Source organism: Auxenochlorella protothecoides, assembly GCF_000733215.1.
Source record: "Auxenochlorella protothecoides strain 0710 unplaced genomic scaffold scaffold3, whole genome shotgun sequence".
Taxonomy (NCBI): domain Eukaryota; kingdom Viridiplantae; phylum Chlorophyta; class Trebouxiophyceae; order Chlorellales; family Chlorellaceae; genus Auxenochlorella; species Auxenochlorella protothecoides.
Window position 1 is genome coordinate 155,196 of NW_011934358.1, and position 13,141 is coordinate 168,336.

A 13,141-nucleotide genomic window follows, 5' to 3' on the forward strand; every position below is an offset into this window, starting at 1 on the left:
CCCTGGCCTGCAGACCTGACAGTGGCTGCCCCGGGCTTGCTGGCGAGCTTGGAGACGGGGGCCGGGGCGGCTGCCGGCGTCGCTCCTGCGGCCCATGCGCCGGATGCGGGGGGGAGGGAGGAGACCGGGGAGGGTAGGTCGGGGATGCCGAGCGCAGGGTCTAGAGCAGGGGCCGGCGCCAACAGGGCGGAGGGCCTGGATGCCCAGCTGGGGTCCCGCCAGGTCTGCAGGGGCGTTAGTCGGCGTGAGGCTGAGGGCGTCCAGCACGAACCAGAGGCGCCAGGGACCGCCGCATGGTTCAAGCCGCAGCACCCTGACGTTCCGCAGAATGGGCCCAGCCAGCCTAGCGCCTCTGGCACACAATGCCTAGACAAGGCGAGCACTCGTCCCATGCTCGCATCCCAGCCTGCCCAGGGACACAACCTCCTCCCCCCCACCCCACCCCCCCAAACGCACCGTTGCCGCAGGCCTAGAGGTGTGGTCAGTCCTCGCGTCATGAGTATAATGAGACTCTGACCGCCCAGACTGGGGGCCCCTGTCGCTGGAATAGTTTGCCCGTGAAGCAAAGGCACCGACGGGGCGCTGGTCTGTGCTGGATTTGCGGAAATCTGCCGGAGGGGTGGCGGGCGCCGGCGAACTGGAGGCCCATGGCAACCGGCTGGGCGTGAGGGATCGCGTGCTCAGGGGTGCGGGACTGCTTGCTGCCTTCCGAGGGCTGTTGAACTCTGTGGTTCAATAGAGGGGCAAGGCGTCAGGCGAAGGGGGTTGACGAGCCCAAGGACATGCCCACCAGAGCGGGACCCTGCACCACACCTTTGTCATGGGGTAGTACACCGGGACCGTGTTTCTTCTCGCGAAGCCATTGTGGTGCCAAACTTGGCTGATCCACCATTCGCTGCGTGGGCAAAGCTCGCGCGGCGCAATTGTGTCGTGCGCGAGAGGGACGGGAACGGGGGCAACAGGCGGTCGAGGAATGTTTGTTCTGGAGGGGGTGGAGGGCACTGCCAGGCTCGGGGTGACGGAGAAGTAGACCGTTACCGACGTCCTGCGCTCGTCAGACCAGAATGAATGGGAATTGTAACCTACAGAGACTAAACGCGACCCTCTGTGGCGCGGCGAAGGACGCGTAAGCAGCGTGGCGACCAGAGGCACGGTCCAGTCGGCACACGCGATTGACACCGAAGACTAGGCTGATCTCAGACAAGGATATACTCGAGCGGCGATGGGGGAACTAACTTTGCGCAATGATGGCGACAAGCTGCAAGCACTCACAGATGAGTCCTCGTTCCTGGACTCCGTCCAATCAACCCTTCGAGGGAAGGCGCGAGCGCTGAACCTCAGAACCCTTGCAACGGGGACACTCAGCTCCAGCGAGCACCTATAATCGTGACGAAATCACCACATCGATAAGAAGGAGTTTGAACCCTGTCGAAGTTCGGTGCCTGGCCTCCTCTCCCCACGACCATGCCTCTGCAACCCAAGGTGATACCATGGACACTCGCCTCGAACATCCTCGCATGAGTTCGTGGTGGTATACCTCTGCTTGAATGCTCTCTTTTTGTCCTTGGCGTACAGGTTGCTGGAGATCCCAGGCGCCCGAACGATATCGTCAAGTATAAGCGCCATGTGGTGAAGGACGATGACCTCCCCGACACCTACCTCATGGCTGCTCTGTGCCTAGGAATGGCAGCCCTCTTGCTAAAGGTGAAATTGGAGGCTTCAGTGTGGGGGAATCAGCGTGATGAGGACTGTCAGCGATGTGCACGCCACATTCTCGGCGGAGTCAAGTGCTGGCTCCCACTGGCAGCCCTGGTAGGGCACTTTGTCCCTGTCTGAGCTTCTTAAATGTGCTGGCCACCATGGCCTCTGTTTTCGAATGTGCAGGGAAAGATGGCAGCCTGGACGGCAATCATCTGCATCCTGTCCTCGCTCGCAAACTACGGTGACCGTTACCGACGTCCTGCGCTCGTCAGACCAGAATGAATGGGAATTGTAACCTACAGAGACTAAACGCGACCCTCTGTGGCGCGGCGAAGGACGCGTAAGCAGCGTGGCGACCAGAGGCACGGTCCAGTCGGTACACGCGATTGACACCCAAGACTAGGCTGATCTCAGACAAGGATATACTCGAGCGGCGATGGGGGAACTAACTTTGCGCAATGATGGCGACAAGCTGCAAGCACTCACAGATGAGTCCTCGTTCCTGGACTCCGTCCAATCAACCCTTCGAGGGAAGGCGCGAGCGCTGAACCTCAGAACCCTTGCAACGGAGACACTCAGCTCCAGCGAGCACCTATAATCGTGACGAAATCACCACATCGATAAGAAGGAGTTTGAACCCTGTCGAAGTTCGGTGCCTGGCCTCCTCTCCCCACGACCATGCCTCTGCAACCCAAGGTGATACCATGGACACTCGCCTCGAACATCCTCGCATGAGTTCGTGGTGGTATACCTCTGCTTGAATGCTCTCTTTTTGTCCTTGGCGTGCAGGTTGCTGGAGATCCCAGGCGCCCGAACGATATCGTCAAGTATAAGCGCCATGTGGTGAAGGACGATGACCTCCCCGACACCTACCTCATGGCTGCTCTGTGCCTAGGAATGGCAGCCCTCTTGCTAAAGGTGAAATTGGAGGCTTCAGTGTGGGGGAATCAGCGTGATGAGGACTGTCAGCGATGTGCACGCCACATTCTCGGCGGAGTCAAGTGCTGGCTCCCACTGGCAGCCCTGGTAGGGCACTTTGTCCCTGTCTGAGCTTCTTAAATGTGCTAGCCACCATGGCCTCTGTTTTCGAATGTGCAGGGGAAGATGGCAGCCTGGACGGCAATCATCTGCATCCTGTCCTCGCTCGCAAACTACGGTGTCAAAACTGATCTGAAGCAGCTGCTCAGGTGCGTGATTTGGGGCACTGGAAAGGCACACCCTTGGCATTGCTTGGTGACTGGTGCTCGAATCAGAAAGCTACAAGTGTTCGAGTGAGCTCCTGCCCCCTCCTCGTCCCCTGCAGCTCCAGCGTGTTTGTATTGTTCGGGACGGGAGCCGTCTACCTCCTCCCTGAGAATGCGCCCAAGCGCTCCCTTTGATCTTGGCACTCGATGATCGCGGGTGGATGGTGCATAGCCAGAAAAAGCCACCAGACACTTTCATCTGCTGGAACAGATGGCCAGCCCAAGAGGGAGCCCATAGCTCGCTAGTGTATTGAGCACCACAGATTGCACCCCAGTGCTGCCCCCACTTGAGGCTGCCTGCCAGGAGAGCTTCGGCGCAATCTTCACAAACTAACCCAAAGCAGTTCTCCTTACTATTCTTTGTCCGTTTGTAACCTCAGCTCGCAGTGGTGTGGGTGTTACAGTGCACTGGTGAAGAGTGCAAGCTGAGTGCGGGGTACTGGCAGGGAGCTTTAGGCCTACCAACACCCCGTCATGGAAGACAGAAGGGGAATGCACAAGGCCAAGGAGCGCCTAGGAGGAGTGGCAGAACACAGCGTGCATTGCCGCTGGCCCGCTCCTGCCCAGTGTCAAGCAAATAAGGTGAAAGCGGAGAAGGTGTGCTGTTTTGAGGTGCCGGGTTGGCTGGACTGCGTCTGCAGGGATGCCCACCGCTTGAAGTGCAGCCACCCAGGCTTGAGGACAGAGGGGATGCAGTCCTCGTGCAGTTGATACTCACGTTGGCCCTCTGCATCAGAGGAAAGGGACAGGGGAAGGGCATGTGAGGGGAGGGGAGGGTGGGGAAGGGGCCTTGGAAAGGCATGCGTGCTAGGGCGCCCACAGATGGAGCCTGGCGCGCTCTCTGCCAGGACATGGACCAAAATCGGCGGCAGTCCCAACACAGGCCATGCATCTGTGCCCAGCGCCCATCCCACCCTCAACCACCCCACCCCACCCTCTCCCAAACACACACGGGCACACACACCTGTCGTGACATGTTTCTGTATCCCCCGCCCATCCAGGCTGGAGGTTGCTAGGTACTTGTGCAGCTGGTTCACCCAGGGCAGGACCACATGACCGCACAGCAGCGCCGCAAGGGTGGCGTGGATGCAGGCAAGGCTGCCGCGCTGCCCCGGCAGCTGGGACAGCGCATAGCAGCACAGCATCCAGATGGGAGCGTCGTACAGACCTGCGTCGGGATCGGCGGACAGGGGCCTGGGCCTCATGGAGTGCATGATCGATGTGAATGAGGAGGAGGGGCTGGCATCCTGTGGGAATGTGAGAGGGGGCGTGGGGCAGGGTGAGTGGGGGTGGTCGACGGGGTCCGAGCGGAGGGGGGTGAAGCCAAACCCCCCCTCTGAAGGGGTAGATTCGGCGTAGGGTCGAGCGGTGGCATGAAGCCCCGGCATGCCAGATTCGCGCGCCTCCCCGACCTCGCCAACCCCACATGGCACACTCGACACGGTCGTCTGTAAACGCGGGTGAATGGGGCATGCAAGGCGCCCTCGTCCCAGCCCATCCGCGCCTGTGAGGGGAAGCGTGTTGGAAGGCTGGCGTCCAGGTTGGCCTCCTCGTCCGCCTGGTTGGGGGCACCTGCCGCCAGGGACCATTCCAGTCTATTGCATGGAGTGATTGCGCTATTTGCCAAAAGCAGTTTCCGTCTCGCAGGAGAGGTGGGTCCCTCTACTACCCCCCCGTCCAGGTCGGTGACAGGACCCTCCAGGGCGCGAGCGGGATAGCCGAGGTTTGCCATTGCCCACTCTTTACACAGACATGATGGAATTCAATGGGTATGGAGAATGGTGGGCGGTGGGCCATCGCGCTGGGTTGGAGCCCCCCCTTCCAAGTTCCCCTGGCCCAATCATGGGGAGGATCCGCAGAGTCGGACCCTGCAACCCTCATCCGAGAGTTGGGAGGGTTGTACGACACTCAACCTCCCCACTTCCCAAAAAGGCCCCGGCATGCCCCCCCACCACGACATTCTTCCTCGAGGCATCGATGTTAATTGTTCGTTTGTTCTCGAGCCCTGTGCACGCACCACCGGAGGCTTGCTAGCCCACCCAAAGCACCGTTGATGACGTGGCAATGTCACGGGCGTGTACCCCGGAAGGCGCGAGAGCCCCTCTCTGCGACAATGTGCCGGGCCAAACATTCCTGGTTAGCGGCAGCGGGTCGTGGAACGGATCATTTGGGCGTTTTCTTTCTCGGGGGCACGGTCGCGATAGACACATCCGACCTCCGAGGGACACGCGGTGTTCGTAGGGTGGTTTTGCGCGCACCTGACGAGAGCCCCCTTCAGGCTCAGCCCGCCGTAAAGCAGTGCCTTTGTGCACCATCCTCGAGCTGCGTCTGTAATCTCGTGGGGCTCAGTACAAGCATAATGGACAGCACGGTCAGTATCAGAGGCGACGAGCAGGCTGGGAATGGGGGAAGTATTCCCAGTCCAGGAGCGAAACCGGATTCGAACGCTGGGCAGGCACGGCAGCAGGAAGGGAGAGGGGGATCGCAGTCGCCTGGCAGACTTCCAGCGGTGTTGATGAGAGTAGGAAGGGCGGGAGGGGGGGATGGGCAGCGTCAGGGCGTTTGAACACACTCACGACGGGAAGGATGGCAGGGCCGCTCTGGGCTGGCGAGATTCTGTGCCGACGTCTAGCAGGGGATCGGACCAGTCCCTCCCTGTTGAAGGCCTCTTGGCCCAGGGCGCCGCAGACACCCTGTCACGCCGTTGCCTGGCGCGGGCGTGTGGAGTGGGGCAGGCGCGGCTCGGCTGACGGGCAGGCGCGGGGCGCGTGAGGAGGGCGCCGCCCCCGCGCCCGCCTCCTGCCGCCCCGCGTCTCTCGCAGACTCTCACCACTGGTACTTGGCCTGGAGCAGCACGTCCTCGTACTGCGCGGCGGCGTGGTCCCAGGTCAGGTCCTGCTCCATGCCGCGGCGCTGGATGCCGGCAAAGGAGTCGGGGTACTCGCGCAGCGTGTAGAGCGCGTCGCCCAGCGCGTTGCGGAAGGCGCCCGCGTCGCTCCACTCGAACACAAAGCCGGTGCCGGCGTTGGCGTAAGGGTCGTAGGCCTGCACCGTGTCGCGCAGGCCGCCCACGGCGTGCACCACGGGCACCGTGCCGTAGGCCATGGCGTAGAGCTGGTTCAGGCCGCAGGGCTCAAAGCGAGAGGGCATGAGCAGGATGTCGGCGCCGGCGGTGATGCGGTGGGCCATGGCCGCCGAGAAGCCCACCCAGCCGCGGCACTTGTCGTGGTTCCGGCTCTCCATGTCCCTGAGGGTGTGTGTGGGGGGGTGGGGTTTGGGCAGGTGGGAAAGGGGGCTGGTGGTCAAGCATCCTGAGGGCCCACAGGTGGGACCCATCCCTGCGCAGAACCCGGGCGGGAGGGCGCCAGCGACGCACCGCCCCGACGGCCTTCTCACATCCCTCCCATCCCCCAGCCTGGCTCCTTCACTCGCCTGCCCCCCCCCCCCCCACTTCAAGTCACCCCCTCACCCACCTCAAAGAGGCCTCCAGGTCTTCACGCCCCGACCCAAGCATCACCAGCTGCACGCCCTCCCCCATCAGCCACTCGTAATTGTCGCGGATGAGGTCCACGCCCTTCTGGTAGTCCAGGCGCCCGATGAAGCCAAGCAGCGGGCGCCGCGCGTCCACCGGCAGGCCCAGCTCCTTTTGCGTTTGGTGAGGGGGCGGGGGTGTGTGTGCGTGTTCATGTCCCAAGGCGCACGAGCCATCAGTGTACCGACAGGTTGCGCAAGGGCCGCGCCCCAGGCCGCACTCGGTCCGCCCGCTTGCCCGTCGGGGTGAGCGGGCGGGACCCGGCACACCCCCCCTCCCCCCGCAACCCCCCAAGGACAGAAGAAGAACCGAGAGCACACCTTTTGCAGGGCTGCCTTGCAGGCCGCCTTCCCCGCCATGTCCTGCAGGCCGTAGTTCCGGTAGCCATCGTGCTGCAGGTGGCGGTCGGTGGCGGGGTCCCACTCGCGCGGGTCGATGCCGTTGACCACGCCCGCCAGCTTCCAGGCGGCCTCCCTGAAGACGGCGTCCAGCCCCCAGCCGCCGTCCTGGGTTTGGCACTCCCAGGCGTAGCCGCGCGAGACGGCCACCAGGCGGTGCGCGGCGGCCACGCCCGCCTTCATCACGTTGGCGTGCTCCCCGCCCAGCGGGTCGTCCAGGCGGAAGGACTCGGCGTAGTCGCCGGGCACCTCCAGCAGGGCCAGGTCGGCCAGCGGCCCACGCCCCTGATGCGCGACGTTGTGGAGCACCAGCACCGAGCGCGCGTAGGTGAGCTGGCCGTGGTCCCGGTAGTGGGCCTGGAGGTAGACGGGGAGCAGCGCGGTGTGCCAGTCGTTGGCCAGGAAGAGCAGGTTGTCCTCGCCGTAGGGCACGCCGCCGCAGGGCACGTGCCACGGCACCTCCAGCGCCGCCTTGGACAGCAGCGCGCAGCGGAAGAGCACGTCGTGGCGGGAGCCGCCGTAGATGTCGCCCGCATGCGCGTGGAAGGCGGGGTGGTCCACGAAGATGAAGTCCACGCCGTCCTGGAAGGCGTGGAAGAAGCCGACCTCCTGCTCCGCATGGAAGACGCGGAGGCGCAGGCGCACCCCCGTCTCCCAGGCGTCGGGGTACTGCGCGTAGCGTGGGGCCACCACCGCCACGCGGTGCCCGCGCTGGGCCAGCGCCTTGGGCAGCGCGTGCATCACGTCGCCCAGCCCGCCGGTCTTGGACCAGGGCGCGCACTCCGCGCCCACCATCACCACGTTCATGGCGTTGGGGTTGGGGTGGCGGGCCGGGGACGGCGGGGGCGGGGACGGCTCGGGGGTGGGGGGGCTGGCGGGGGCCGGGCGGGGGGCGGGGGCAGCACTTGGGGCGGGCTGCCAGGCCTTCGCGGCAGGTTGCGCCGCGGGGGCGGCGGGGGCCGGCGCGGCGGATGGCGGCTGGGGGCGTGTCGCGGGGGCCTGGACGTTGGCGCCCCTCAATTCTGCCTTGCTGGCCCTGGTCTTTAGGGTGCCCGGACCCCTGGTCTGCAGCCCGGAGTCTCTGGCCGAGGCGCTTGGACCCTTGGTCTGAAGGCCAGAGTCCCCAGCCCTGGCGCCCGAGTCCCTGGCCCCGGCGCCATTGCCGGCCTTGCGAGCGCTGTGCTCACGTTTCCGTGCCTCCAGCTGCGAAAGGGAGTAAAGGAAGTGGGTTGGATTCGTGGCGGGAGTCAGGGCAGTCATTCAAGCACTCTTGGGGTGCTTGGGGGGAGGTCACCAATACTTATGAGCGCAGATATGAGGGAGCACCCCCGAGTGTCTCACTGCCATCGATCCATGGCCCCATGGACATGCCTGCCCGCTCTGAGATCCCGCAGCACCCTCTCCACCAACCTTGGCCAGCAGCTCCTCATGCTCCTTCCACAAGTCGCTGCTGCCGGACGACTGCTTGCCAGGCTGGCTGGACGATCGCACGCGCACACAGGGCCCAGGCCGGGAGCCAAATGCCCGGCCATAGGGAGACGCTGCGTGGGAGCAGGTATGGAAGGAGGCATGGCAATCCAACAAAGGCCCCCAGGGGCATGGTGCTGACTCAGGTGTTGATGCCTACACATGTGCCGATGAATACCAGCACATTCGGGGGCGCACGAACCAAAGCCTTCAAACATGGTACATTCACTGTGACCCCGCAACCCATCGCCCATGAGGCCCTCACCATGAAGTCGGTGCATGTCCCGACCTCCCGCCAGTGCCGTCGCAGTCGGCCCTCGGTGGGAGTCGCTGGAGACCGCACCCCGCACTTGCAGACCTAGCATAGACATTTGAGGATGGTGGGGTATCTATGTCGATGTCGGGTGCCGCCAGCGTCGGTCGTTACGACACTAGCACAGGTGTGTGTCGAGCCTTTCGGACTCCCTCCCGCTGAGAGGCGGTGATGTCACCAGCAGGGATCTCGGGTCTACGGATGCCCCCCTACGTATTCAGAATGCTGCAATGGCCCAATGCACCTCGGCCTTACGATCCAAGATCGGGAGTGATTGGGGTTGGCAGGTGAGACCCCACCTCAGCATGCACCGCATGAACTCCGGGCCTCGCACAGAGGGCTTGTGATTGGGATTCTAATAGCTTGAGCTGCCTGCACATGTTCGGAGTGTCGTACGCAGACTAGGAACCGTTATTAAGCTGTCAACCCGATCAATTCTGGATTAGTCAGCTTCAGAGATCTCATTGACTGTTAGGGTCAATAATCCTTTTGGAGAGGAATATGCAACATTGGCCATTGGGCAAGTGAGGTCTTCGGTGATGGCTGCGCAGGTACACAAGCATTGGTAGGGCACCGATCGTGCACCCTGCAGGCAGTCCTGTGTGGGGGCCAGATCTTAGACGTGTGTTGATGCATTGCCATCACATTTCCAATATAATGCTTTCTTCGTTCACATAAAATCAGGTCACCTTGGGAATCGGCCTTGACGTATTAAGTAATAGGTCCTTGGAATAATTGTACTTTGTCTTGGCATGCTTGGCGAGAGTGCGTTACTGGCCAGCGCTCAGAAGGCTGCCATAGAGGCCATCTGATCCACTGTGCAGGCATAGCCTGATGCGTTCGGAGGCACTTTACCACGAGAGCAGTCACGAAACCATCCCTCCCAATGTATGGCAAGCTGGGAAGCTTCGTACTGGCTTGCAGGTATCGTAGCGTTGACAAGGATCATGAGTGCCCATTCACAGTGTGTCTTGTATCCATCACCAGGGAGGATCTCAACGGAAGTTGGAATCCCAGAGCAGCAAAGCATGGAGACCGTTTTGAAAATCCATGCATTTGAGACTTAGTAGTCCGTCAGGACGACCTGCATGCTTGGACCTGAATGGATATTGAGATATGCAGCGCGCCCAGGTTGACATTGCAACAGGACTCCCGATCGATGTGGCACCCTGAATCCTGGGATCGGACGCCCCATCATCGGAATTGTTTCCTTCCGTCGCTCTGACGAGCAGCTGTCGCTGCGGCTCGTGAAGTGTTCACCCGCCGGGTATCCTTGTACTCGCCATTTGTGTTCGGGCTTGGGACGATGCCCGCCGTCCAGCCTACAGCAAGCTCGGCACGGGCGGGCAATCCATGCATAATCCGATCGTACCCTGCAGCATGCGTGCAGGCAGCCTCTCGTGGCCTCGGAAGACGTCACCCCCCGCAGCCGGATGCCAGGCCCCAGCGACTAGGTGGCAGTTTTCCAAGCAGGCCCAGGCACACCGCCCGCGGCCCCACCTCCACCCCGTCCGCCAGCCTCTCTCCCGACGCACCCCTCGCGCCATCCAGCGATCCTGGCTTTGGGGCGCGCCTGGCATCCCTGGCCATCGCGCTGACCAATGCCTTCCCCGTCTTTGTCGTGGGCGCAGCCGTTCTGGGCTTGATGCGCCCCGCGTCCTTTGACTGGTTCAGGGCCGAGTATGTCACGGCGGGGCTGGCGGCCACCATGCTGGGCATGGGCCTGACGCTGACCTTTGAGGTGCGGCACAAGGAATGTCGGTGTGTGGGGAGGGACATTACTGTATGAGAAAGGATGGAATGGCAATGACCCTGGCCATCATGTTGCTGCTCTGGCTGTCGTGCCCCCTCATGGGTCATGCTGGAGTGCTCTGTATTCCGTGTCTTTGGCCATCCTAGGCAGGCCCGGAAGCACAGAATTCTGGGGCCCCCTTACATCACCTCCTCCCCCCGTGCTCTCCCAACCTGGCGCAGGAGCTGCGCCAGGTGCTGTCCCGCCCGCGCCAGATTGCGGTGGGGTTCGTACTGCAATACACCATCATGCCCGGCAGCGCGTACCTCATCTCCCGCCTCGTCTCCCTCCCCCTGGACCACGTCATCGGCCTGTGCCTGGTGGGCTCCTGCCCCGGCGGCACCGCCTCGAACGTGGTCACCTTCCTGGCGGGCGCCGACGTCACGCTCAGCGTGGCCATGACCGCCGCCAGCACCCTTGGGGCGGTGGTCATGACCCCCACCATGACCGGGCTCACGCTGGGCACGTTGGTGCCCGTGGACGGCCCCGCCCTCCTCCTCTCCACCCTCCAGGTGGTGTTGGGCCCGGTCCTCCTGGGCACGGCCCTCAATTCCTGCTTTCCACGCGCCGTGGCGGCCGTGGCCCCGGCCTGCGCGCTGTCCGCCGTAGCCGTCATCGCCCTCATCTGCGGGCGGGTGATTGCCGCCAACGCCGCCGCTGTCCTCGCCGCGGGGCCCCGGCTGCTCCTCGCCGTCGCCGCCCTGCACGGCTGTGAGCCTGGGAGGAGGGCAGTTTTTGTAACTTGCGTGGCAGGGATTCAGGGAGCGCCGGCTTGGCCAGGCTGAGGTAGATCCCTGCGCTCCGGTCTCATGCCGCAAGCCTGCGCGCTTGAGAGCCTCTGCTGCCGTTGCCATCCCCAGAGCTAGAAAGACCTCTCTGCCTTCTTTACATCTCAGCCTCACTCCTCCACACACCCAAACTGCAGTGGGATTCGCGCTGGGATACTTCCTGAGCCGACTGGTGGGGGTGCCGGAGCGCGCCGCGCGCACTAACAGCATTGAGGTTGGCATGCAGAACAGCGCGCTGGGGGCCGTGCTGGCCACTGCGCACTTTTCCGCGCACCCGCTCGCAGCGGTGCCCTGCGCCATCTCCGCCTGCATGCACAGCGTCATGGGCAGCCTGCTGGCCGCGTACTGGAGGGGCAGGGACGCCTGAGGGCTGAGTGCCTTGCAACGTGATCTGGTAAAACCGTCCATTGCAATTGACAGACATGTAGTTTCCAGACTGAGAGTCGGGAACTACTGCTGTGACTGATCCCAACCTGTCGCGAGCTGCGGCGGAGCCCCCCTCATTCGCGATATTTTGGCGGGAAGCGAATCCGGTGCGCGAATTGAAGTTCCCGACAGCCCTCAGATGTAAGAACCTGGCCGGGCCTCGGAGGCTGTGGACGTGTTGCAGTTCCAAACTCAGCTCGAGCCACCTTCTTGCAGCGGCTGGCGACCGACCGCGCGATGGGTGTGCTCCAGCCCAGCAACGCTCTGCCATCCCTCAAGGACTCGTACGCGACCGTCAAGGACGACCAAGCGTACAAGCGCAAGACGCTGCAGGTCAGGGTTAGGAGAGAGCTTATGGGGTACTTTGAAGGTGCATTTGAAGTCACAAACCGTGCGGTTCGAGCCCGATTTTGACGCCGTCGGGGCCTGAGGTCCTGAGTTCGGTGCTGTCTCCCTCCCCCGCCCAACTCGCAGCAACGGGTGGTTGCGGCCCTTCCAAAGCGCGCCAAGCTTGGCGTTCAGACCAGTCGCCCCAGCTTCAACTCCGCTGCCATCGATGACCTCCTAGAAACACGCACTGCCCATGCCTCGACTGTCGCAGCGGACTTGCCACGGTGAGGGGAGAGTTGGTGAGCCAGGAACAGGCCTCCTTGCCCCTCACAGGCCAGTCACTAAGCCCTCCTCATGCCCCACACGCCTGCAGGGGATCCACTGACTTTTCTGGACTCATCCCCTCGCGCTGCGGGGAGGATGCAGCCCAACCTGGGTGTGTGCTGTCTGGCTCAGGGCGCCGGGGATCATTGCAAAGTGCACTTGCCAGGCGTATGCCAGATGTTATCAGCACGTTGCATACTCAAGACAAACATTGCTCTCCCACCTCCCTGCAGACCCGAGAGCTGCCTCAGGACATTCGAGCACGTCACCACCCAGCGCCATGCCTCCGCCCCGGCCCTGGTGCGGAAGGCTCCCGCATCCAAAGTCCTGAGCAAGGGGATGAAGAACCGGCATGTAGGCCCCCTGCTTGACCCCCCACCCTCCAACCTCATTGCTCCGCCCCACCACAGGGCCTTCCCTCTGCCGGCAACTGGCTCCCGCCCGCGCTGCCCTTGCCAGGGGCGAGCGGCCCCACCGCTGGCGACGCCACGCGAAACGGGGTCGCACAGGGACTCGACCCCAGCAAGCTCCCGCCCTCGACGTGTGCGCCCATGGACTGGAGCATGAAGACCAACCTCCGCCTGGTATCGCCCCGCCCTTTCCTCCTGGCCCAGGAAGCGCTCCGAGCCAGTGCCAGGGACGGTGAGCGGCGAGGAGTCGGGGGTGCAAGGGAGGGGGCCCCGTGTGTGATGAGGAGGAGGGGCGACGGCACTGCCAGGTCGCTGATGTGTTCCTCCCAGGGCGACGACAGTCGGCTGCTGAATGTGGGAGGGAGCATCGCACGGCATTCCCTCCCCCTGCGGGCCAATGATCGGCACCTCACCTC

General features: G+C 63.3%; 2 protein-coding genes across 2 annotated transcripts; one reads left to right on the forward strand and one right to left on the reverse strand.

Moving 5' to 3' along the window:
• Positions 1–5,771: 5,771 nt before the first annotated feature.
• Positions 5,772–7,682, reverse strand: F751_2776 (Granule-bound starch synthase 2, chloroplastic/amyloplastic; the record flags this gene model as incomplete). The annotated part of the gene is made up of 3 exons (XM_011402470.1): positions 5,772–6,192; positions 6,419–6,588; positions 6,798–7,682. 3 exons carry the CDS (start codon positions 7,680–7,682, stop codon positions 5,772–5,774), a joined length of 1,476 nt encoding a protein of 491 aa, XP_011400772.1.
• A 2,326-nt stretch (positions 7,683–10,008) lies between these two features.
• On the forward strand, positions 10,009–11,602 carry F751_2777 (putative sodium-dependent transporter YocS; the record flags this gene model as incomplete). Its single annotated transcript, XM_011402471.1, has 4 exons — positions 10,009–10,055; positions 10,207–10,396; positions 10,630–11,158; positions 11,373–11,602. 4 exons carry the CDS (start codon positions 10,009–10,011, stop codon positions 11,600–11,602), a joined length of 996 nt encoding a protein of 331 aa, XP_011400773.1.
• Between the last annotated feature and the right edge of the window lie 1,539 nt (positions 11,603–13,141).